Source organism: Heteronotia binoei, chromosome 12 (assembly GCF_032191835.1).
Source record: "Heteronotia binoei isolate CCM8104 ecotype False Entrance Well chromosome 12, APGP_CSIRO_Hbin_v1, whole genome shotgun sequence".
In the NCBI taxonomy this organism is placed as follows: domain Eukaryota; kingdom Metazoa; phylum Chordata; class Lepidosauria; order Squamata; family Gekkonidae; genus Heteronotia; species Heteronotia binoei.
Genome location: NC_083234.1, coordinates 71,796,007 through 71,823,295, shown reverse-complemented (window position 1 = coordinate 71,823,295; position 27,289 = coordinate 71,796,007). Strand labels below are relative to the sequence as shown.

General features: G+C 40.6%; 1 protein-coding gene across 1 annotated transcript in view; it reads left to right on the top strand.

Annotated features, from left to right (window-relative positions):
* The window catches only part of SETX (senataxin), a 106,309-nt gene that overhangs the window by 28,599 nt on the left and 50,421 nt on the right, over positions 1–27,289 (top strand). Inside the window, exons 3-8 of the mRNA XM_060251588.1 lie at positions 12,717–12,924; positions 13,488–13,597; positions 16,148–16,361; positions 21,454–21,573; positions 22,140–22,311; positions 26,932–27,022. Of these exons, the coding sequence (XP_060107571.1) occupies positions 12,717–12,924; positions 13,488–13,597; positions 16,148–16,361; positions 21,454–21,573; positions 22,140–22,311; positions 26,932–27,022 (915 nt within the window). The remainder of the gene's footprint in view (positions 1–12,716; positions 12,925–13,487; positions 13,598–16,147; positions 16,362–21,453; positions 21,574–22,139; positions 22,312–26,931; positions 27,023–27,289) is intronic.

Sequence of the window (27,289 nt, the reverse complement as noted above, 5' to 3'; positions counted from 1 at the left end):
CGACCTGAGTTCGATCCCAGCGAAAGCTGGTTCAGGTAGCCGGCCCAAGGTTGACTCAGCCTTCCATCCTTCCGAGGTCGGTAAAATGAGTACCCAGCTTGCTGGGGGGGAAGTGTAAAAGACTGGGGAAGGCAATGGCAAACCACCCCGTAAAAAGTCTGCCGTGAAAACGTTGTGAAAGCAACGTCACCCCAGGGTCGGAAACAACTGGTGCTTGCACAGGGGACCTTTCCTTTCCAATCAGGCTATTGCTTCCAAATGATCCAGGCTATCTCTGCTAGAACATGGTTATTACTGTCATTGTGTACAACATCTATTCATTAAGAAGACATAGTCTTCAGTAGCCATGTTAATAATAGCCTTTTAATGTGTCAGAGCACAAAAAACTTCCATCTCTTTTTCAGATACCACTATTTATTAACATCAGCATCAGAAGGTGCTGCAGCTCCTGTTGATGTGCAGGCTCTCTTTTCTTCCCCCAGCAGATCAAATTTTGTCTTAGCACTAGCTTTTTCCTGGCTTTCTTATTGCCTCCTTTTCTCCTTGACTTCATACAAACTCTTCTAATATTACCTTGGCTTCTTCCTGACTTCAGTGCTTTGTTTCCTGTGTTGCCGCCTTCAGTGATCTTCACTGTAATCTTAACTTAAAGCTGACGTAAAGAGAACATGCTCCCGGAGGAATGAAGGGTTTACAAGCTAGCAAGGAAAAACAAAAAAATATGCGGAGAGATGATCTTTGGATGCCAAAGAGACCCAATTTAAATGAGGCGCAAAGCGCCTGCCTGTGTCCAGTGTGCCCCAGGCTTCTTCAGGATGCCTCTCTTCAGCCCATGTGCAATATTTCCATGCTCTTTAACTTTTCCAAGCTTTTTACTTTTAATTTTTCCCCCTAATTGATGCTTTGGTCTTTTATTGTTGTTGTTGATCAGTTGCGCAGCCGAGTCCGATTCTTTGCGACCCCATGGACAAAGTGATGCCAGGCCCTCCTGTCTTCCACCATCCTCCGAAGTCTGCTCAAATTCGTGTTTGTTACATCAGTAATGCTGTCCAGCCATCTCATCTTTTGCCATCCCCTTCTTCTTTTGCCTTCTGTCTTTCCCATCATCAGGATCTTCTCCAGTGAGTGCTCCCTTCTCATTTGGTGGCCAAAGTATTTGAGCTTCAGCTTCAGCATCTGATCTTCCAGGGAACAGTCTGGATTAATTTCCCTTAGGACTGACTGATTTGATCTTCTTGCAGTCCAAGGGACTCTCAAGATTCTTGGTGGGGAGGGTGGGATATAAATCGAATAAATAAATAAGATTCTTCTCCAGCACCACATCTCAAAAGCATCTATTCTTCTGCACTTGGCCTTCCTTATGGTCCAGCTCTCACAGCCATTCATTACTACTGGGGATACCATCGCTTTGACTATATGGACTTTTGTTGACAGGGTGATGTCTCTACTTTATATTATACTGCCCAGGTTCACCATAGCTGTCCTCCCAAGAAGCACATGTCTTTTACACCCCTTCAAGACAGCGTGCAATAATAATTCTAAAAACAACATGCAGTTTAAACCAGCAGTACCCACTGAAATGCTTAAAATCCCAAGTTTTTAAAAGGAATCCTGTGGTACCTTTAAGTCTAAATGTTTTCTTGAAGCATAATCTTTCTTGGGCCACATCATTAGACAGACAGAATGAATTAAAATCCTGCACAATAGGTAGAGTTAGAGGAAGGGAGGACATGTAAAATGGAGATCGTGACATGCAAGGAAATTCAGGAACAAAATCTCCTCTAAGCAACTGTAGAATAATAAGTCATTTCACACATCTGGTTCCTTCTAACTGTTCATGTAACTGCAGGCCATGAATTTCTGCATGCATAGGACAAGACACACAACTCTGTTTGTACTCACCATATGACTTGGTTGAAGTTTCTGCTTGTTCTCTTGGCTTGACCTTAATAAATATACTCAGAGCTGGTTTTCTCCCGTGTTCACTTTTGCCGATTTCTTCACTGGGACTTGGTTTATAGCCCTTTAGCTTCCAGTTTTGTTATCTTTTTCAGTTACGCCAGTCTTGGTATTAATAATGCTACTTTTAAACCTGTCCACATTCTTCCATTTTTTATTCTTATCAAGGAAATTGGACCTTTAATCAATTTCTTTCATTAGGCACATTCAGGCCTCAAATTAATCTCTAGCCTGAGTGATGAGTTGAAGTGACCAAATAGAAAATGACTGCCTGTTGGTGCTAGAGAGCTGGCAATCGACCCTATGACCTTAGAACCACACTTAGTTCACCAGGCTAGGACTTGGTGCCAAAGCCTCCTCACTTGGTGTTGTGGTTTATATTATACAACATCTTCGTCCTGTCATAAAAAGTTTTCCCCCGAGCCATTTGAATCACTGGTCTGACTTTTGATTGTTCAGAATGGTTCCTGCCTCTCAAATCTTATCAGGGGTGTCAAGCTCATTTGTTAAGAAGGCCAGATCTGACACAAATGGGACTTTGTGGGGCCATGTGTGTCATGAAATGTAATGTGAGGTAGCAGAGATATAAACTTTATAAAGGACACAGACAAACGCAGTTAAAGATATTATTTTTTAACTTAAAATACAAACATGCTGAAAACTCTTGCAATATTTTGTTTAAAATGGAAAGGTGGAGGAGTAGTGGGATTTGGCAATGCAATTTTAAAAGTAAAACATCAAGAAAAATCACAGAGATCACAACAGAAACTAAAAATATAAAATGCTCTGAGCCTGGGGAAACAATGAAATGGCATTGCAAGCGTCTACCCCCCCCCCCAGTCTACTCAGATTGGTAATGGCTCTCCAGTATAATATTCCACTTTAGCTGTAGGCTTCCAGGTTAGAGTACTCACTAGGTCAGGTCCATTGAGCAGAGACAAGCTGACTCAAAGCATTATTTGCAAGGACACAACTCTAGGAAGCCTGAACTTCAGTTGTCTATATAGGAACTTGAAACATATTGCAGCACAGACAAAGCTGCAAGGAAAACATGGAATAGATCTTCCCTCAAGATCCCTGGGCCTTATCTATCTGCGCACAGAGACCTTAATGGAAAATCCACTCCACATTCTCCCTGCAGCTTTGATGGAGAGTCTGTTCCACGTTTTCCTTGCAGTATTGTCTATGCTGTAGCCTGCAAAGACAAGACAGAAGAGATAGGGAACGGAAAGAGAAGGGAAATTTATTAACCTTGGAGCTTCAAATAGCGAGGACAGGAGGCTGGAGGGGGAGAAAAGAGCTCTGGGGGCCTGATTAAAACCCTGGGCAAGGCCGGTTGTGGCCCGTGGGCCAGAATTTGACACCCCTGTCTTAGACTTTAAAATGGCTACCTTTATGGTTCTTTGTAGCTAGCTCCAGCTATCATGAGGTAGGATGCACTAATTTCCAAAGGTACCACGTGAGAGACAGGAATGCCATGTGACTTCGACTCAGACAGGTAATATCCGGTAACTTTGAGCTAATGTCTTACTGCGAAGTTAGAACTCTAAATGGTAGCTTTGTTGTTTTCGCTCTTACTGCTACATGCCTTTGAAATATTCCTGCATGCTTTAATAAATATCTTTTGAATATAGTGGGTATTCTGGGCTTCAAATGCTGCAATTTAATTTCGCTACCTAGACTTAAAGAGTCCACTTACCAAGATAATTGCTGCAGAAACTCATTTCTGCAGGTAACCTTCCTTGCAGGGTTAGCTTCTTAATTAATTCCCAGTAAGGTTAGAAGTTTGCCCTTTGGCTCCTGACTGTGTGGGTAGTTCTAGGGGCTGGTTGCAGACTACTATACTGGTAAGTGTGTGGACTCACACCCCAGGGTTTTGTAATTTTGTGCTCTGCCAAACTACTCCAATAATTCCCTGGATTTGAAATTCTCTACAGTTTTATCTCACTTGCCCGGTAGGGAACGAAATGGAAGACATCTGTTAACAAATTAGGCATTTCCTAGATAATGAAGCTAATTATGCCTTATGCCCTGCCAGAATAACCAGCCTCAATTCCCTTGTATTTTATTCATGTCAGTTTGGAAGAAGAGTTTAAACAAGTTACAGTATTCCAGTTTGCCGCTTTCTTCATTGATCCTTTAATTGCCACATTTCAGTATCCAAATGCAACTATAAAAGTGGTGTGGATTCGCACTGAGGTTTTTCCCCTTAAACCTTTGCAATAATTTTGCACTAGAAGTCACTGAACACGTATGATAAAAAGATATGTTGATTGAAATTAGACATGAGCACAAACCAAAAACAAACAGTGGTTCAAGCATGCACCGGGCCGGTTCATGGTTTTTGAACCAATTCATTTGGTTGCACCATGCTCAAACCATAAAATGAACTGCTTGTTTCTCTTGGTAGTTCATTTGGTTTGTTTGCCAGATAGCCTGGTTCCAATTCAGACACATCCTAGGCAACACTGGGGATTGACTTCTGGGAGCCCTAAAAACACCAATAGCAGTTGTCCGTAGCTTGATTGACAGCCCTGGGAGCCAATAACGGAGGTCCCATTCTGCTCTGTGGGATCAGACACCCAGACTCATTTGCTTTGACTTTGCAGCATGAAGAGGAAATGGTGGTTCTTGTTGGTTCATGCAGTTAAATAAACCATGAACCAATACAAACCACAATTTCCCTGGTTCGTGCCCATGTCTGATTGCAGTCACAATTGTGATTATTGTAGTACATAATGAAGATTACAAATTAAAATGAAAGCACAGAATGCTGCTTGCAACAGTCCTTAGTTACTGTCTTCTGATTCTCTTCTTCAAGATTTAAAAAATACATTTAGGGCCAGCATGTACACAGCCATTGATATGAATTCTTGTTGTTTGGGAATGTATTAAATAATTTCAATATATGTACTATGTGTTTGAAGACAAAACTCCTTGAAAGCTTTTGTAAAGACAGCTATTTTGGAGCTCTGTAGCAGGGGTGGCCAAACTGTGGCTCAGGAACCACTTGTGGCTCTTTCACACACATTGCGTGACTCTCGAAGCCCCAGCTGCCCTGTCAGCCAGCTTGAAGAAGGCATTTCTCTCTTTCGATGTTTAACATTTTTTATTATTATAACATTACACAACAACAAAAGGAAAACAACAGCAATAAACAACCAAGGAAATAACAACTAAACAACAATTCAGCATTCACAACAATAACAACAACAAAAAAGATGTTATTCATAATCCTATATACATTTTATCTTCTGGAGCGAATATACCAGAAACTAAATATTTGTAATATTAATATCTCTGTTCAAGACCATTCAAATCCCAATTTTTTTTGCCCATTCATACATTGGATACCAAGTTTTCTCACACTCTTCCATGTTCCCGTCATTCAATCTACATGTTAACATATCCATTTCTGCAGCATTTAAAAGGTTTAACATAAACTCTCTTTTGGATGGTATCTGAGACATTTTCCAATATTTAGCAAATAAGGTCCTCGCTATTGTAATAATATAAAACAATAACTTTTTCGCTGTTTTAGATATAAGGATTTTACATATGTTCAATAGGTACAATTCTGGCACATGAGGAATATTAACTTTTAACATCTTTTTACGCCAAAGCGAAACTTGCACCCAGTATTTTTTTGCAAGGTCACATTTCCACCATATGTGGAACAAAGAACCTTTTACTTTACCACACTTCCAGCATTTATCCGATACATTTGGGAAGGCTTTAGAAAGCCTTTCTGGGGTAAAATACCATCGATGAGCCATCTTATATAGATTTTCTTTTAGCTGGGCGGATTTTGTCAATCTCAAATTCTCTTTCCATATTTTCTCCCATTCGCTTAATTCGATGGTATAACCAAAATCCTGTAACCATTTAATCCAATTTTCCTTCACATTTTCGTCTTGCATTTTCAAATCGAGTAGCCAGTTATATATTTTTGAAGTAAGCTTCCGGTCAGTTCCTAATATAATACAATCAAATTCATTTAACTTTTTGGAGAATCCTACTTCGTTATCCTTTTTATATCTTGATTTAACTTGCATTTTAAGCCACCAATCCATATCCACATTTTCCTCAATTTTCAATTCGTGTTTAGGATCCAGTAGCGATTCATAAGTAAGGTGGTTTCCCCAAGAAAAAAGGTTGGGGTGCACTGAAGCTTCCACTGGGGAGAGCCATCTGGGAGTATATCTGTATACTTGTTTTTTAATTTCAGCCCAAATCTTGAACAAAGACTTTCTTATTTCGTGTCTAAAAAAGATGCTCCCTTTTTTTGGGTCTTCATACCATATGTACGAGTGCCAACCTTTAACAAGGTCCGCACCTTCCAGAGTTAAAAGTCTTTTATTTTCTAATAACAGCCAGTCTTTGATCCAAGTCAAGATGCACGCTTTGTGGTAAATCTGCCATTCTGTTAAGGCAAACCCACCTCTTTCCTTCTTATCTTGTAGGACTTTCAATTTAATCCTAGGTTTTTTGTTTTGCCAAACAAATTTTGCCACTATTTTATTAAGTTGTTTGAAAAAGGATTTTGGGAGGATGATAGGGATCATCTGAAATAAAAACAGCACTCTCGGCAGTATATTCATTTTGACTGTTGCAATCCTTCCCAGTAAAGAGATTTGCAGTTCATTCCATTTTTCTAAGTCAGTTTTAATTTCTTTTAATATTTTTTCATAATTATCTCTTACCAGAGTTTTCAATTCTGCTGTTAGATTTATACCTAAATATTTAATTTTTTTTTCATAGCCAAATCCTGATTCAACTTCTAATTCAGAATTGTTCTTTCGTCATGTTTTTAGCTAAGAACTTAGTTTTTTGATAGTTGACTTTGAAGCCTGCTACTTCCCCATATTGTTTTAAAGCAGACATCAACTTTCCAATTGAGGAGTTTGGGTTTTCCAACGTAATTAATATGTCATCAGCAAAGGCCTGCGTTTTATAGATTTCCTTTTTAATCCTCACTCCTTTGATTTCTGAATCTTCTCTGATCACTTGCAGTAACGGTTCCAATGCTAGAACAAAGAGAATAGGGGACAGCGGACAGCCTTGCCTTGTGCCTTGCTCAATCTTTATTGGGTCCGTCAGGGAGCCATTAACATTTATTCTCGCTTTTTGGCTTGCATAAATAGACCTAACCAAGTTCACAAAGTTTTCTCCACAGCCAATTGATGTTAAGGTTTTGGAAATAAAGGTCCAATTTACATTATCGAAGGCTTTCTCTGCATCCAATGAAATTACCGCAAGTTGTTTATCTGGATGTTCTTTATAGTATTCCAGAACGCTCATTAATATTCTGACGTTTTGTCTCATTACTCTTCCGGGAATAAAACCAGATTGATCTTCGTGTATAATATTCGGGATAATCTTTTTAAGCCTGTTTGTTAGTATGGTCGCATAAATTTTGTAATCCACGTTCAGCAATGAGATCGGTCTATAATTTTTAATGTCTGTAGGTTCAGTCCCACCTTTATATATTAATGTAATTAACGCCTCCAGCCATGATTCAGGTATTTTAGTTGTCTCTCTTATTCCTTCCAAAACGCGTTTATATGGTATTAAAAGCATCTCTTCAAAACACTTATAAAACTCAATCGGCAAACCATCTAAGCCAGGGGTCTTATTATTTTTCTGGCCTTGAATCGCTTCCACAATTTCTTGCATTGTTATCGGTTTTTCCAGAGATTCCCGTTGCTGGTTTGTAATTTGTTTCATCTTGGCTTGTTTTAAATATTCATCTTGCTGGGGCTCAGATACTTGCTGGTTCTTATATAGCTTCAAATAGAATTTCCTCACGATTTCTTTCAATTGTTCCTCTTTGACCAATTTTATTTGATTCTCGTCCTTCAATGATCTAATAACTTTTTTTTCTCTTTCTTTTCTCAGCTTGAAGGCTAACCATCTACTAGTTTTATTCGCGTTCTCAAAGTAATTTTGTCTAGTCCATTTTAATTTCCTCTCAAGCTCCTCTGATAGCAGTAGATTTATTTGGTGTTGCAAGGCGTGGATCCTTATTTTAATCTGTTCTGTATTATTTACTTTTTGGATGTTTTCTTGTCTACATAGTTTGTCCAATAGATCATTATACTTTTGGGTTCTTTGTTTCTTTTTTTTAACTGAGTAGGAAATTGCTAAACCTCTAAAAAAAGCTTTAAAGGCGTCCCATATTATTTGGATTGGGGTATCATGTTCCCGATTTTGTTCAAAAAACACTTTTATCTTTTCTTTTGAGTCCAATACAAATTCTTTATCTTTTAAAATTTGCGTATTTAGTGTCCAACGAGTCCTGGGGGTTGACTTTCCCAGAGTTATCTGTATTGGGTTGTGGTCAGCAAAAACTTTTGGAAGTATATCGGCCTGTTCCACTGCTATTGCCGCTGATATTGACATCCAACACATGTCCAATCTGGACCATGTATCATGCACTTGAGAATGGAAGGTAAAGTCTGAAGTCTGGGGGTTCTTCATTCTCCAAGTATCCACCAAGTTGAGTTCATCTGCCATCTTAAAGAAGGTTTGGGGAAGTAGGCCACGCAGCCTTTCCCCCCCCCTTTCTTCCCAGTTTTTTTATCTTTAAGAACGTCATGTACAGCATTGAAGTCTCCCAGGATACAATAACTTGTATTCTCAAATTCAATTAACTTCTTATGCAATTCAGCAAAGAATTTATCTTGGTTGTTATGGGGAGCATAGATGTTTCCTATAATCATCTTTTTACCTTCCACTTCGACTTCCACCAACACAATTCTGCCAGAACCATCACAATAGAGTAGTTTAGAGTTAATCCAATCTTTCACATATATAGCTACTCCTCTTTTTCTCCTGAGATCGGAAGAATAGTAGAGGGTACCCAATTTCTTATTTTGTAAGTATCTTTGATCTTCCTTTTTGATGTGTGTTTCTTGAATACATATTATATCAGACTGGGTCTTCTTGAGCTGAAGAAATATCTTACTCCTTTTATGCGGTTCATTTAAGCCATTGATGTTCACTGATATTATCTTTAGTCCCATCTTATCCATTGTTCTGTCCTAGATTACTATCTAATATTTCTCTTTTCTCTTTCGATGCTTGCGATCTTGTCATTATTTTTCCATTTTTCCTCTTCTTTGTACTTTGCCTATAGGTGCTGCTTGAAGCTTCTTCTCTTTCTTGCTCTTCTTCCGTTTCAGTCTCTTGATTATCAATATATTCCATCCAAAACTCTTGCACTTTCTCCGAGGATGTTATGTTGAATCTTTTACCTTGGTACACGAAAAAAATTCCTTCTGGTATCAGCCATTTGAAGGAGATGGATTGGTCAACCAACCACGCCACTAGTTTCCTGTAGCCTTCTCTTCTTTGTCTTACTCTCCAGGGAATATCTTTCATGATTTTAATCTTGTTTCCTTTCCACATTATCTCATTTCCTCTTGAAATTCTCAGAATCTTCTCACATGTGGAGACTCTCATAAATCTTACGTGGATTTCCCTTGGGAGGTTGTTCTTTTTTGTATATGCTGTTGCTATTCTTTTTATCCAATCAATTTCTAAGCCTATATCCTTCATCTCCTGTTCACCATCTGGGTTCAAAATTTCTTCCATTTTTTTATGTAAGTCTTCGCCCTTTTCTTCTTGCACATTTTGAAATCTCAGTTTATACATAGCTTGGTCCATTTCCATTTTGTCCAGCCTATCTTCTAAATCTGATGTAGTGTTTTTAACTTCTCTCATTGAAGCAGCCATAGTTTTCCCTTGCTCCTCCAGCACATCAACCTTGGCCGTCAACTTATGTGCTTGTACATTTGCTAGGACTTGCCTTTGAAATTCATCCATCCTTTCATTTGTTTTTCTAATATCTTCCTTTAATTCTGCCTGAATCTCTTCCAAAGCCTCCTGGTTCTGCTTAAAGCCCGCCAACATTGTGGCGTGTAATTTTTCAACAGCATCCTGATTCAGTGCTGAAGTAGCCGATTTCCCCAGGCCAGGAGGGGTAGCTTGGGCTGGGGGTGCTTTCTTAATTTTAGGATCCATTTTATGGTTTAGACAAGATGTCTATTTTTCTCTTCCTCCCTTCCTCAAAAGCCGCTATTATTTTTATTTTCAATTTTCAATTTATTAATAATATCCCCATTAAATGCTGGTTTTATCTCTCTTTATGTTCTCCAGTGTCAAATACCCCTATATCCAGACAATATTAATATGAAATCAAAAGTCAAACTAGGTTTTCAATACTTAATTATATCTATAACACAAACAGTATGCTGTAATAGTCAATTACCCAAAAGGGTCAAAACCCAGAAAGATACAACGAAGTTATAATCAGTTAAATCAAAGTTATTAGGTCAAATAGTTCATTACATTGCATTAAGCAGCAAGGAAAACAAGAGAAACAGAATGGAGACAATTCTATCTAACTGAAAGCTTCACCTTTGTTTAAAATTCCAAACTACAAGTCTCAATTATAACAATTTATGGCAACGTCAATAATCAAAACACTAGGGTGGCAAAAGAAGGATTAGTTCAATTGGTTCAACCTTATATCGAGTAAGAAGAAAGACAAATAAACAAAGTAACGTCAGTTCAGTCTGAATAGGTACTTCACCCTTGCTTGGAGTCCCAGACTACAAGTCCCAGAAGTCTTCTCTCCCTTCTTCCTTCTTCTTCCCAGGAACCTCTGCGGCTTTAATGAGTTCTAGTCAAAGTTTCAGTGACGCCATATAAAGCCCAAGTAGTTCCAAACACGGACGCAAAGCAAGAAAGCAGCAGTCAAGAGTCTCAAGATAGAACAAGATAATCACCCACTCTTCAAGGAGGAGGCAGCCGCGGCAGGAGCCGCTAAGAACCACCTCCACCTCCTTTCTCCCACTCCGACCTCCGTTTCCTCTCTTCACACGCTACCAGCCTCCGCCATCTTTCAAGCCTCCGCACTCCTCTAGCTCTTCCCTCTCTCTCTCCCTGTTCTCCGTTCTCTACAGTTCCAAAGTTCTCATTCAATCATTTCTTTTCATCTTTTTATTTATGTCCATCTTTATCACTTCCCCCTCCTTCCTTTCAACCTCCTCCTTCCTTCTTCATGTTCCCTTCCTCTGTTCCCGTCTCCACTCTTTTTTTTTCCCTTTCAGTCTTAATTAACTTCCATGCTTTCTGATCGTCCTCCCCTCTATTGCCAGTTCACCAAGATAAGAGGGTAAAAATAGTAAGAAATCAACAAGCTATCGCGTGTCCTGTCTCTCCAGAGAAAATAAGAAGGGGGGGGGGAATCCGTTCCTCGCTCACCTCGTCGGTTTGCAGCTGTCCGTTACTGCTTGGATTGTTCTCGGCTTCTTCGCTTTTCAGCCCGGAGGGAAACTTGCCTTCTCAACACCAGGTATTTTGGCCCCTTATTCCCTGTCCAGGCTGTTCCATACAAATTCTCTCCAAACCTTTTTACTTAGTCTTTCAGGGCTGAAGTTTGGAATCGCTGTAGTTTCAGGCGCTCCTTTCTCCGGCGGCCCAGTTTGAGCTATAAAGCAGTTGTAAGCCTCGGCCCAGGGAAGGCAGAGGTTGAAAAGAGAAGCCTCCGCTACTCCCTTCAATCCTCTGCAAGCTCCCTTTGGCTGCGGGGGTGTCCCCAGACACCTCCTTAGAAGGGACCCAGCCAGGGGTCGCTCCCTAAGGCTTGCAACCCAAGTGTCACCCAAGAGCGCTTGGATAGGCACCTGCGTTACCACGCCATCTTGCTGGAAGTCCAGCGGCATTTCTCTCTTTCAATCCCTTCGCCAAGCTAGCCACGGTTTGGAGAATGCATTTAAAGGTTGCTTTCTTTCAATCTCTCCCTCCCTTCTGCATCTATTTCCCTCCCTCCCCCATCTATTTTCCTTCTTGTCCTCTTGCCCTCAAACATTATTCTATGTGGCTCTTATGTTAAGCAAGTTTGGCCACCCCACTCTATAATATGTAGGAAGGAAAGCCTAATCCCAGCACAAAGACCTTGCACTAGTGAATTGTGCTATGTCTGTTTATATTTCTGCTTGCTCATTGCTTGATGCAAGTCATTATTTTTAAGCTGTTCTTATGCCAATCTTGGTATTAATAAGGAAAAATATGTTGAATTCTGATGTGCATAGAAGGGAGGGTCTTTTTTTCAGTTTTCCTGTAGGGCATATAGCTAGCACTGATGGTAGCTGTTCAAAATTCAACCCTTCTTTCCTCCCAGTGTCTGCTTCTTTTTGTTTAACTCTTTCAGTCACTGGATAGTTGCAGATGTATGCCAGAAAAACATTAGAATCTGTTGCTGGTGCCATAGTAGTGGTTCTGAAAGTCACAAGCTATATGTGATGCTAGCCAAATACTAAAAGTCACACCCACACAATCATCTAGGAAGGGTATATGCAACAAACTAAACAATAGTTGGTTTGGTCCAGGGTTTCTCTTGCATTAGTGTCCTGCTGTCAGGCCATATTTCTGTTTTATTGTCTGGTGTGAGAGGCTGGGGAGAGGCTTTAAGAGAATCTTCTGTTGGGTGAGGAGGGGAATGCTTTCTTGACTGGTATCGTTGATGGCCTTGTAATTCTGTCTTGTGGGGCAGAGATACGGAGTGGCCTTCTGTTATTCTGTTCATTGTTTTCAAATGCCCTTTGCTTAAATTGTTTTATATTTTAACTGCTAGCCACAGTCTTCTCTTGTGTGGGTTAACCCGGTAGACTGGTATTTGGCTGTGACATGTCTCCATGTGGCAATCAGAGGCTGTAATCATTACCCTGTAACATCTCTTCAAATCCCAGGTCCTGTGGCAGTTGGAAATGACCCGCCTTATTAAACACTTAGAGAAAACCTTGAACAAGAGAAAAGAAACTCCTGATTTATTTATTGTCGAAGGAGACAAGGAAACACCATGTTGCGGTTATACCGATTCCGACTTGGAGAGAGACCTCAGCATCCCTTTGCTTGAAATACTGAAATACCCATATCTGCTGTTTAATGAGCGTCTCAGTGAGTAACCAACTGGGCATGTTCTCTGAATATAACAGGAATTGTAAACTTTGTGATGTTGTTGTTGTTGTTTGGTTTAATCAATTGCCCAATCCCAGCAGTGGCCAGGCTCTGGGGAATGTACAACGGATAAAAAATACACAAAGAATAAAACAACACTTGATTTAAAACAGTAAAATGTTAAATAAAAGAAGCAGTTTTTCACTGTCAGCGTAGGGTAGAACATGAAGCAAGGGAGCATATGCTGCAGAAAGAAAAAGTTGTGGCATAAGGAAACAAGAATCTGTAATAGAAGTTTAATGGAGAATAAGGTGCCATAGGGAGATAGTGGCATCTTCTCCATTGGATGTTCGGGGCGGGGGGGGTGGGGGAAAGTTGGGCAAGCATCAATCAGATATTTAGTCATACATGATATATCCTAGTATTGGATGGAATCCAAATGACCCAACAGAGTCTTACTTGTGTTATTATTTGATCATGACTCTTCTCTCGTGAAAATACGTTTTCCTTCATTCAGTGACTATTCACCTTCCTTAACTTTGTTCTTTATCTCTGAATTTCAGATGACTTGTTTGTTGAGGCGCTTTTTGAGGTAGAGAAAATCAACTACAGCTATGAGGTTACTGGCAAACATCCAGGGATTTACCTGCTTGTGGTTCACCCTAATGAACAAGTGAGCTGTTTTATACTACTTATCTTTTTGTATAAAAGCATTCTGAATAAATGTTACCTTGCTCATTGATATTTGCTGCAGACAGTCTTTTGGTGCTCCCACCTTATGGCATTAGAACATAAGAACTGGCCAACCAGTTCCCTGCTGGATCAGACCTATGGTCCATCTAGTCCAGCATCCTGTCTCACACAGTTGCCAACCAGTTCCTCTAGATGGCCAACAACAGGGCATAGAGGCTGAGGCCTTCATAAGAACATAAGAAGAGCCCAGCTGGATCAGACCTATGGTCCATCTAGTCCAGCATCCTGTCTCACACAGTGGCCAACCAATTCCTCTTGATGGCCAACAAAAAGGGATAGAGGCTGAGGCCTTCCCCTGGTATTGCCTCATGGCTCTGGGATCCAGAGAATTATCGTCTATGAATATGAAGATTTCCATCAGTAAGCATGTCTAGAAGCCGTTGATAGACTTCTATTGATGGACTTCCATGAATAAGAACAGGGTGGGGAAGGTTGCTGAAGGTGTGTTTTCATTATAACCTTCCTCCTGTGATGTGCAGTAGTTAAAGTTCTTTTTCACTGATGGCTCTTTTTCTTCTGGTGGTCCAGGGTTTTGTTGCTTACAGTTTTAGAGATCCATTGTGGTGTTCAGCTAGAATGTCAGGCTAGGACCGGAAAGATTTCTAGGTATCTTTGGGACAGTTGCTCTCTTTCCCGCTGATCTGCCTCACAAGGAGCATAAAATCAGGGAGCCACCTTGAGCTACTGGGAGGGAGGGATAAAAACGTTAGTTTAAAAAGTTGGTTACCATTTGATTCGGTGATTTTTGTTTTATTTTTGTGTACGTCACTTTTTGGAATGTTGTTCATTAAAAAGCCAGTTGGAAACTTGCTAAATAAAGAGCTGAATTCTGAAATGCATTTGTAGATGTCATTCTAGGTAAACTGTACGGAGTTGTTTTCGGCTAGTTCCAGGGCCCCATTCAGATGTTCGAGATACGTTTGCTTATTCTCAGGTGTGGGCCATGTTTCTCTCCTACCTCCTGCTTTTGAGGAGAAAGGGTAGTTTTGTCCAGAATTAGGGCTATGATACTCCACTTTTTGGTGGACACAGCATCTCTCTATTTTCCTTTAGGTCTTCCCTATTTTCCCGCACTGAACACCTTCATAATGATCATTTTGCTGGGGTCTATTAGCTGAACCATTATTATTCGCAGATTTCTGACCCCACGCAGTTGGGGGGACTCCAGTGCCTAGCCACTGGAGAGTGATAAATATCAGGACTTTCAAAGAGATCTAGCTTAGTGTCTTTGAACAAAATAATCAGAAGGTACATGAGAACATCAGTCACCAAGGCTAGAAGTCATTGATAGATTTATCCATTAATCTATCTAATCTAATCCTATTTTAAAGCTGTTTATTCCTGTGGTGATAACTACATCCTCTGGCAGCAAATTTCAAATTTTAATCATTTAAATAGTTTCAGCAGTAAAATTAGCAGCAAATTGAAGGAGGTGGCTCTAGCCTCCCCACCCCCTTCCCGGTATTAGAAATGTGTGATTATTTTCTTACTATTTTTTAAAAAATCATTTGTTTAATCCATGTGGATTCTTGTTTCATCTCTTTCAATAAAACTTTTTGTTTTTCACCCTAAATAGATGAAAGTCTCGGGCCCTATACTGCTAGTCCAAAGGATTGCATCTGCCTGATTTCAGACAGACGAGAATGTCCTGACCGTACAGGTTTAAGTTGAAACTTGTTCCAGAAAGAAAGATCCATTTCATTTTGATTGAAAGATGCTTCTTCACATTTATATGCTGATTGAATAAGTAGCTGTCCAGAGAGCAACAGCATCCCTTTTTCCTTTTCTCTCTTTAAGAGTCACAAATCTTTATTTTAATTGTCTCTGGTATTTGATTTTCTGTCTCTCGTCTTTCTAAAATTTGGCAGGAGTGAAAAGTTACAGTCCCTGAAAAATTCATTCTGTTTGGGTGGAAAATGTTCACAGCTGGAAATTTTTCCTGCTGAAACCAGTGGCAACGATTAGTTTATTCATTTTTATTCCCTTTTATTTCAGTTTCAAAATGAATAGAGCTCTTTTTTTTTTTGCTTTATTTCTTTCTCTTCCTTTATTTTGGAAGGAATGCCCATTGCTACTGACTTGTGATAGATGAGGGTAGCTTATCATGAGGATGCCACATTCAAATAAGTATATTCACCCTGTGGTAGAGAACCTTTGACTTATCAAGAATTGCTCGCAACAGGTTGTACTTTATGCTGTTGTCATTCTAGAGGAATGGATTCGAGCTCTTTTCCTCTGCCAAAAGATTTCCTCTGGCAGTAAAAGGGATCACTGATTTTTTTTTTGCCAGTTTGTTATTTTGCATTGTGGGGTGGGGACAGGTGTTCCCCAGTGTATGATTTTGGAGGGCATGGCAGTTAGCAGTGGGGAGGGGGAGTTCGCTTTCCACTGATGATAGGTGAGGTTCACCATAGTGAGTGTTGTGTGACTTCTTCCAATAGTAATTTCTAGTGTCTCTTCAAACCCACAGATCCGTCGGTGGGCCATCCAAACAGCCACAAATCTGGGGGATGTGGACAGGGATGACTACTACGACATACAGGAAGTGTTTACGTGCTTGTTCAAAATGATTGAGTTGTTTGAAAAACCTGATGGTTGTAACTCTGCCGAGTCAGAGGAGGGAAGACTCAACCGGTTGCCCCCCCATCTCTATGATACTAACGACTACAAAAGCTACTGGCTAGGTGAGCAAGTATTCTATATCATAGGAGCTTATTTGCTTCGATTCCTAGAGCGTCCTATTCCCAGAGTCCACGGTGTGTTAATATTGCTAAAATCAAAATCTGATGCAGTTCATGAATGAAATCTTTGAATGCTGAAACAGGCCACTGTTTTAGTTTTCACTGTTTGATTTGTGCTGACTTATTGATCATTCAAGCCATATTGATCATTGGACAATATTGATCATTGTGGTGTTGGGCGATAGCAACAACTTGATTCAGCTAGTGAAGAAAGGGCTCTTGGGCAAATATTCAGCTGCTAGAGAATATAGGCTCCATAGCTGAACTGAAATGAGAACATAGTGATAGATTTAGAAAGAATAAAAAAGCAAATGACAGACCTTGCGAAGAAATTAACTGAATGCACAGTAGACAAAGCAACTGAAACCACAAATAATAATATCGATCAGCAAATGATTACATGGTTGTGGCGTTGAATCAAGTTTAGCCTCCCTCACAGCACCCTTCTGCCCCTATTCTCATATTAAGCGAAATGCCATAAATAATAAATTATGAGAAACTCAGTGCTATGGATGACTCAAAGGGGGCTTGACCGAATGTGGACACAGGTGCCCAGATGTCCTTTTTTAACTTTCAGTCTCTTCCAAGGAACAGAAACCAATTCAAACAACAGATGTTCTCACAACATCACCTCGTGGTGCCTAAAACATTGCCCTGATGTCACTAGATTTGGCTTCCCAAGGTCTCCCCCCCCCTTATGCTGTATCTTTTTTGAGCAGGGTATTTATTTTAGTTTATTATATACAAATAAAAGGGAAGGAAAAGCGGTGATGTTGGCAACATAACCAGCAACTCAAACAACAGATGTATACAAATATTTCCAGCTTCGTGTTCACTCAGCTCGCATTCAATACGTTGACTTTTCTATCGTAAAATATTTATACCTTGGGGTTTTGTAACCATTCATGAAGATTTAGACCAGTTATCTGTAGCTTCCTGTTTAGATCTTTCTTTCAATAAAGACGTCATAGTATCCAGTTTGGCAGTATCTAAGATTCTTTCTAAGAAAGTTTCCATAGTAGGTAATTCTTTCCTTTTTCAGTATTCCTTTATGCTGTATCTGACTTCCTTGCTTCCCAGGGTTGCTTGTGGCAACCTGATACCTAGGATTTTTTTTTAACACTCTGTGTTTCTGAAATTGAACAATAATTTCTAGAATGGGTCTCAGCGCCACTAACAACATGCCTCCACAAATACAGTAGCTTCTCAGGCACACCAAGGAGGAGCAATTATTTAAAACCCCTTTTATTCCAAGATAGGTTATTTGAACCAATTTATATTGTGATCCTTAGGCTTCAGGTGGAGTTAAGTCACCTGGAATCCTTTACTTGTTTTGAGGCATCGTTTTAAAATTTCAAAAGCATTTTCAATGGTTCCTTGAATTGTGGGCAAGTTTTTGTTTCCATTTTTTATGGTCTTAGGAAGTTTAAGAAAAAAGTTGGTTTTACGATCAGGGCCAAGCGATAAATAAATAATAAATAAATAAATATAGTTAAGGCTTTCCAACAGCTTCTGACATCACAGTCATGAATTAATCCCTTTTGTCTCATTGTAACCAGGCCTCAATAAGGTAAACTCAGAGTGTTTTAAACAGTGGCATCCTAAGCAAGGTTACAGCCTTCTAAGACCATTGACTTAAATGGAGTTAGATGAGTGTAACTCTGCTGAGGATGGCATTGTAAGTTTCTTAGGACCAGATCAACAGCTACAGAACGGAAGGAAATGTGTATGAAATAATTCTTAATTCTGAAAAACGGGAAAGTGCATTGTGTGTGTGTGTGTACAACTTAATCGAAATACCAACCTGGTGGATCTGTTGCCATCTTTTTGTGGTGGACAGGAGCTGTAAATCAGGAAATTCTGGATCCAAATCTTGCTTCTACCCTGAATTCACTAGTTTGGGTTAACACCATGCAGGCTGTTACTCTCTAGGTTAGAAAATTCAGGGCACCACAGCTCAAAAGGTCAATACAGTTGTGGTGACCACTTACTTATTCTTTAAGTATCTTCAATGCTGGTAAAGTATTCTGCTAAGCCATTCAAATGCACAGAGCCTTTCTGTCCTTTCAAGTGGGCAAGAGATGAAACTCATTATTTGGTTATCTTGGTTACTGAAAGGAAAGGAAAGCTCCCCCTGTGCGAGCACCAGTTGTTTCCGACTCTGGGGTGACGTTGCTTTCACAACGTTTTCACAGCAGACTTTTTACGGGGTGGTTTGCCATTGCCTTCCCCAGTCTTTTACACTTTCCCCCCAGCAAGCTGGGTACTCATTTGACCGACCTCGGAAGGATGGAAGGCTGAATCAACCTCGAGCCAACTACCTGAAAACCCAGCTTCCGCCGGGGATTGAACTCAGGTCGTGAGCAGAGTTTAGGACTGCAGTACTGCAGCTTTAACCAGTGCGAGTCCTCAAAAATAATTAGTATAATTTTATACCTGGCTCGAAAAAGAATGACTTGGATAGAAGAATGTATGAAATCATTTATTGTTTACTGACTTAGTCATAGGTAATTTATGTTGGTAGATGATGTCTGTGTTGTTGTATACCACAATCAACCTCTATTAGTTTATTTTCTTTTCTGTAATTAAGTTTATTTTGGAGCAAATAAAAGTTATATACAAAAAAAATAAATAAAAATAATTAGTCCCCCCCTCCATTGTTACAGGGACAATTTCAGATCATCTGCATAGCAACAGCTGCTTGTTTTCAACTTGCCTCTTCATTTCTGCAATAAAAGATTCTTTGTTGTGTTTCTCTGTGATTTGTTGAATCTACCAGTGACGCATCTGAGACTTTAAATGGCCACCTCATCCTCTTGGATTTCAGATGCACCACTCTTTGCTTGTAATCTATCCCCATCAAGAGGTGGTGGACCAGTCTAGGTCAGCCAGGAATTCTCTCTAATGTTATCTGCCTGTGTGTGAGAGACAAGGAGGGGCTCCCCCTCTCCCCTTTTCACGTATTTCTTCTCGTAGGTGTTCTTAGAGCAGTCAACTTGGGAAAGGAACCAGGAAGTCTTGTAAAAAGTCTTATTGTGCATGAATGTCCATGCACACCCAAAAGCTAACGGGGAAATCTAAAATGGTGAAACTGTAGAATACAGAAAACGAACGCAGTTTGCTTGCTAACTAAAAAGCTTGCTCCTTTCTAACCCCATATTTTAAGAGGTTGTTTGGCAGAGGGAGTTTCTATGTTTTAATAGATTTATTGGATTTTCAGGTGAAAGGGAATGGAGAAGGGAAATAGAAGGAAAGGGAAAAGGGTAGGGTACATGAATTAAAATTTTGTAGTGTTTCTACTTATACATTGTTCATTTTGTATCATCATCAGTATCAGTCATTTTATAATAATCTCTGCAAATACATCTTATCAATCAGTAATACAATAATCATTAATATCTCTTAAAGCTTCTACTAAGACAAGAATATAATGGCGTAGGGAGTTTCTATGTGGTCAAAAAGAAAGTGGAATGTTTATTCAAACCTGCAAAAAGATGATGTAACCAACAGACTTTTACCTTGGGAACGCAGGTTCCTGCTCAAAAAAAGCCCTGCTTGTAGCGGAATGTTGTGCTTCGCTGCAAAACTCAAAACTGTTGCAAAGAGGCAGCTGTGTAAATCCAGTAAATCTATCTTAGACTAGCACAGGATAGCCTAACTGTGGCTCAGGAGCCACATGTGGCTCTTTCACACATATTGTGTGGCTCTTGAAGCCCCCACCACCCGGGAGTCAGCTTGGAAAAGAAATCTCTTTACATCATTTCTCCAAGCCAAGCTAGCTGATGACTTGGGGAATGCATTTAAACTTGCTTTTTCCCCACCTCTATCTCCCTCCCCCAATCTATTTGCTTTCCTCCCTCCCTCCTTTCATGACTTGCAGCTCTCAAACATTTGATGTTCATGTCTTGCGGCTCTCAAACACCTGACTTTATTCTATGTGGCTCTTACATTAAGCAAGTTTGGCCACCCGTGGACTAGCATCACTTATTTCAACGTGAGCTTTCGTAAGTCACAGCACACTTCTTCAGATAGTCCTGTTTCTTTTGAGAAGAGAGTTTTTTTCTATAACAAGCATGACTTGACATAATTCCACATAACATTTCCTGTATTCCATCCATAGATCGTTACAGTGTACAGACAGTGAGGCCTGTCCGTCATGGCAAGCAGCATCTTTTCCCTCTACCCTCCCCCTCCCTTTTTTTTTTTGGAATTTAGCACGGCAAAGAGTTTTATGAAGCTGAGAAGCTTCCTTGCTAGTTTGTGACATTTTGCTATCACCAAGTATTACGTTGGTTGTGAATTTTTTCTAATAGAACAAGAGAGCTCACCCGCAGGTGTGTTTCCACTCCGCACCCCCCTTCGCAAGTAGACTGGCTGATTCTCAGTAGCAAGAGACTGATTTTCTCAGAACTTCAAATTTACCTCTGATTACATGATCCAAAACATTTTCCCCAGAATCCATCTGTAGAATAGCTTGCTTCTAAACAGATTAAGCAAAAAAAAAAAAAGAGTTTTTTCCTTACAGAGACAAACATTCAACGTTTTCAGTTCAGCCTGATTTCTGGAGGGTGGATTTTTTTTAAAAAGGCGTTTACGTTATTACTTTTTTCATACTTAGTGCCAAGAAAACATATAGGAAGAATGAAGTAACAAAAAACAAATAAAGAATATATGCTGTCAGAAAATTCATGGATCAGATCATCACTACTTAAGTCCACTGAAAAATTAATGCCCTTTGCTGTTCAAGGTTAAGCATGACTTCCTGAGGAAGCGGATGTTTTTAAAATGCAGAGTATAGCTTCCTTTAAAGCTTTTGGGGGCTGACTTTGCAGTCTCCGACCGTTCTCTGTGTCTTGTGGTTTAAGTAGTGCCATTAGTGTAAAGCAGCACTTCACAAAGTAACATAAGCAAACAAGACAGGTCCTTCCACCCAGGAATTTACAATCTAAACTTGGATCATAGAAAGCAACCCCTGTTTAGGGGGCTGAAGCAAAAACTGACTGCAGATTGTAAAGTTGCATTATTTTCATTGTAGGCATTTGCATGTTGTTATCGGTACTGGAAGAACAAGCTATGGATTCATTGTTACTTGGCCCAGGAAGACAGAACAATTTCATGCAATCGATACTGGACACAATGGGGAAAACCAGAGATGGTAAATCGGTTAGCGTTCTTTTTTGGGAATTGATCAAACAAATTAATATGGAAATTAAGCATTGACTTTTTTGAGGGAAGAAATCCTTCCTTTTGCCTTAATATCACACTGCTGCCTGTTAAAAGTGATTTACTCAGAACACAGTACAGTGAATTCATTCTAAGAGGGGACAGTATAAAGGGAAAATAGTATACTTGGCCAAGGGGTGTGTATGGCTGTTTTTTCTGATGACCTGTTTTTGAGTGGGGAGGGGTATGGCTCAGTGGTAGAGCATCTACTTGACATGCCGAAGGTCCCAGGTTCAATCCCTGACATCTTCAGTTAAAGGGTCTAGCAGCAGGTGATATAAAGACATGTCTCTTTGACTTATGTCAACTAGCCTTTCCTGTCACACAAAAAAAGATCCTTGGGCAATGCTGATTCCTCTTTCCTAACTCTGCAACTTGTCGTGGTAGTATAGGTCTCCTTGTTGTTTGCACAAGGCAGTTAAACTTACATGATTGCCATCTTAAATTGTTACATGTAGGATATTCCCATCTGAGAATGCTCTGGGTTATCTTTTTCAGATGAGAAGCAGGATCCCTTCTGGCCAGCGCTGCAGTGTTTCCTGGTGATCTTGAATCGGCTTGGGTCCAAAGTGTGGGGCCAGCTGTCTGACCCAAGAGATGCATTTGAAACTATTATCAGCAGTCGAAGTTACAAGAATAAGATCGAGCGCATTCGCCAAAGTTGCAGGAGGTATGCCCTTTCAAATATATGACTTTCAAAATACAGCTGTTTCGTACAGTCACATTTTTGCATGACTGTTGTAGCTTGCCGTGTTTCAGAGTCCAGGTGAGAGCTTGACTGGTGCAGTGGAGAGATGCTTGCTGTTGAAGGATGCCTCTCTGCAGAATGTGGAGGGGAATTTTTGGAACTAAAACAAATGGATCTATAATAAAGAAGAAGAAATGGATCTATAATAAAGAGACTCAGGGTAGCTTACAATCTCCTATACCTTTCCCTCCAAAAACAGACACCCTGTGAGGTGGGTGGGGCAGAGAGGGCTTTCCCAGCAGCTGCCCTTTCAAGGATAACTCCTGCCAGAGCTATGGCTGACCCAAGGCCATGCTAGCAGGTGCAAGTGGAGGAGTGGGGAATCAAACCCAGTTCTCCCAGATAAGAGAGCTATGGCTGACCCAAGGCCATTCCAGCAGGTGCAAGTGGAGGAGTGGGGAATCAAACCCTGTTCTCCCAGATAAGAGAGCCATGGCTAATCCAAGGCCATTCCGGCAGGTGCAAGTGGAGGAGTGGGGAATCAAACCCGGTTCTCCCAGATAAGAGAGCTATGGCTGACCCAAGGCCATTCCAGCAGGTGCAAGTGGAAGAGTGGGGAATCAAACCTCGTTCTCCCAGATAAGAGAGCTATGGCTGACCCAAGGCCATGCTAGCAGGTGCAAGTGGAGGAGTGGGGAATCAAACCCGGTTCTCCCAGATAAGAGTCTGCACACTTAACCACTACACCAAACCACTACACTGCACACTTAACCACTGCACTCTCTGCAGAATGTGGAGGGGAATTTTTGGAACTAAAACAAATAGGTCTATAATAAAGGCTAAGTTGACTACATTAAAGAGGTCATGACAGAAGCAGCGGATAAATTAAAACTTAAAATTGCAAGCGTAAATAAACCCTGTGTGTTTTAGCCAGCAGAATAGGCTGCAGCCCTTTGTGTAGGGAACACTGTACAGCATCTGTCTGCAAGCAGCTGCAGGAAGCCACATTGATCCTCAGCAAAGTGCAAAGCCAAAAAGCCATCTAATATTTTCTTATAAGGACCAACCGAAATGACACAAACCGGTGTGCCAAGGCTTTGTGCTCTCCAAAAGCCAACGGTAGCTCTCCAGATGTTTTTTGCCTACAACTCCTGTCAGCCCCAGCCAGCATGGCCAATGGCTGGGGCTGATGGGAGTTGTAGGCAAAAAACATCTGGAGATGTTGGCCACCCCTTCTTTATCAGGTTGGATATTTAAGGGGGGGGGATGTCCAAGGCCTTTGTCTCATGTGCCTCCTGGGTAAAATGCTGAGCAGGTGTGCAGATTTAAAATAATGCTGGCTAGTACCAGATTGCAACCTTGGCCGACCCCACAAAGGCTGACAGCTTGTAAGGCTACTAGTGATACTTGCAAAGCAAATGCCCCCCCCCCTTAAACTAACAAAAGTTTCCCTCTTCCTTAAAGTCATAAAGGCATGGATCCAGCAGAAGATTTCAATGGACTGTCAGGGGTAGTTTTGACTGATTCGCCCCTTCTTCTGCAGACCCTTGGAGATACAGCATTTATGGGAGCATTTGGGGGCTGCAGCGAAGTGGATGAAAATCCCTTCCATCTTTAGAAATCATTGTTATGAGCTGGCTATAAGTTGGTAGAATTAACAACTTTGCTGTACTATTATCAAAACGTGTCTCATTAAGTCAGGTGGTTTGTGTGGATATGAGGTTTGTGTATGTAGGCTGGGGTAGTATATTGGCTTTGAAAACAAACGGTGCATCAGGGAGTCTCCAGTTTGCATCTACCCTCTGCCATGAATTCCTTGAGCAGTCCATGCTGTTAGATGGAAACCCCCACACACCATTTATAACATGGTGTTCATGCCATCTACCTTCTAGCACTGTTGTCAGGCTTGGAGTGTACAAAGACCCTGAATGTGGAACAAAGATTATGTCTGTGCACAGTGACATGTGGACTTCCTCTCCCTGAGAGCAATGCTGCTCATCACATCAGCATTCCCTATTAGGGTGCTTTCCTCTCCTTCCATAGGAATGACTGGCAGCTGCTCTCTTACACGTGACAAAGTAAAGAGAACATTGGCTTACCTTCTTCACTGCCCCTCTCAGAAGTGGAAGCAGAATTTTTCCACATTTGAGAGATTCCTTGGGCTTCATGGCCAATGCCATATCTACATTTCCACTCTGACTCAGGGAGCCTTTTATATCAACTGCTCTCAGAATCTAATTTGTCAAATTGGCTAGTATATATTGAGAGGAAAATAAAATCTATGGGCATTGATTTAGATTCACTTCTTATGCTATCCTTAAAAGAAGCTTTTTTGAAACTTAAGCTCAGAATTCTAGATATTGAAATGCAAACGTTATATAGCTTGGCCAACAAGTCCTGCTCCCCGCTGAATTTCGAACTTCCTCTTTCAGTAGGGAAATTAGCGTCGTATTTCTCCTCTCTGCAAGCTCCACAGCAACGGCGTGCATTCTCGTTAACGAAATGTAATGCATTACCATCTGCTATCCTGTTTGGTAGATTTAACAGGATTGAGTAATAGACACTGTCTTTGTAATTCCAAGTGTATTGAAACTATTTCCCATGTACTACTGAACTGTCCTCTTTATGAAGATATTCGTTGTATATACTTTAAAGATACCTTAGCAGATATGTTGGGCTGTGCTGATTCAGGCAAAGTCCACAAACTTTTAAATGACACTTGGGCTGAGGTAACTTTAATGGTGGCTAGATTCCTCCAACAGGCCATGGAAATGCGACAGAGAATGGTTCTGGAATGTGACCACATTTTATCTTTTAATTATTTAATTTGGCTAAACTCGACTCATATATATTTTACTTATTTTATGTATTTTAGCTCCCTATGTACTTTATAATCTAGGATTTTATATTATTTATATTGCTATTTTACTGCTAAATCTGTTTTATGCCAATAAAGGCTTGCTATTTGCTAAAAAAAAAAAATTGCCAATGCCATATGTATAAAACCAGATCACTACTTAACATTCCAGCATCTTTACCTGGTTCGTCGGCTTTATTTCAGCTGTGCCACAGGTTACGTTTGCAAAGGAACGTCAGCTTCACTTTATCATCCACATTCCTCAAGGCACAACTCTCAGCCATTTCAGTTGCACTTCTGAACCACCAAGTTTACACAGGATCAGGCTGTCTCCACTTACACAGGATCAGGCTCTTTCGAATCTGGGACATGTAGCGGTACTTCAGGACAAGTTCAGGAGTGCCCACTGAGCTTCTGACCAGCAGCCTGGCTCTTATAGATGCAGCCCCATCCCTTTCATATGCTTTGTTGTTGGTGCAAGTCCAGCGGTCTTCAGCCGATAGGTTGGGATCCTCAAATGGGTTATGAAGCCCTTCCTACTAGGTCAAAAACCCCTATAGAACTGCCCCCCCCTTTTGCTGCCTTTTGGAAGGACTTGCTGTGTAGAGGTCAAGGCCACTGTACCTCCTTCCTCCTTTTTTTGTATACCTGCTAAGAAGAGCAGCAGGACAGTGAGGTGAGGTTCAGTGATGGAGAAGATTCCTTCATGATTCTGAACCTTAATTTGTATCTCTCTGTTGTATACCCACTGGTGCTTGGCTTGTGTTTCTTATCCTCATGTTTGTTGAGGTGTCACCCAAGGATCCTTACCTAGCCCCCCTCACTTCCTGTCACATGACTTTAATGCTTTCCTGTCATGTACTTGCCACTCGAGTGAGTCCTAACTCTGCAAAGGTTGAAGATCACTGCATGGCAGCATGATAACATGATCAGTAAAATACTTTACTGTATGATAAGCTGACCTCACTCAGTGATATTTAATGAAACAGTGGTTGCTTGAATGTTGACTTTTACAAATCTAGACAAGGGTCTCTGGAAAATGGGTTGAGTTTGCGTTTGCCAAAGTGATTTTAATGACCTTGGTTGTATTTGGTGTCTGCTGGCAGTATTACTACTACTACTAATTGTTGTTAATGACCTGGGCCTCCATTGTTAAGGAGGCATCTAAGATCATACCCAAGCTCTTAATGGATGGCACTGGCATGAATGATGACCTGTCAGGAGTTGGAAGCCTGGATTCCAATCTCAAAGTCCCCCCACCCCCAGGCCACAGAACCTCTTTCATCGGATTCAGTCTCAGCCTACTCTTTTTTAACCATCCCGCCATGATCTCCAATCCCTTGGCTAGATTTTGTGGGGCGGTAGCCAGGTGGCTGTCCAGTGACAGATACAGCTAGGGGTCATCATCATACTGGTAATACCCAAGCCCAAAATTCCTTGCCAGCTGGGTGAGTGGATACATATAGTTGTTGAATAACATCAGGGAAAGGAGTATCAATAAAGGGCAATATACAGAAACAAATCTATGAATTGTACTGTAAGACTTCGCAGTGTAGACAAGCTTCTGGGTCCCAAGGTTAAGTTGGGAAGAAGTGGAGGACATTTCAGTTAATTTAGTAGTAGTTTATTCCATTCTTCTGATAGTGGTCTCCAGCTTTCAGGACAGGACATGTTCTAAATTAAAGTACATATGGGGTTTATATTATTCATGGTTTAAAAGTTGTCTTTATTTTTTTCCTTTGAAGGACTAAAACTGAGCCTTTCTCTGACTATGGAGATGAGATGATGACTTCCAGCCAGATGGTTTATAACTACCACACAGAAAAGCCCCAAAAGGTAACTTCTGCAAGATCTCAAAGTAGCTTGTTGTTTCCCCTGGAAGGTTTAAAAGTGCAGTCCTTTAGTAGAGTGGAACAGAAGAATTTGACTTCTGCATTCTTGGCAGAATAGAGATAATGGGACAGAGTATAATTTTCAAAGGTGGCATCCTCCATATTAATGCGGCACATGGCAGATTGAGACTGGATAGACAGTTTGATTTCCCCCTTGTCCATTTCCATGCCCTTCAGCTGTTTTAACTAAGGAAGTTTCCAGTCCCCATCA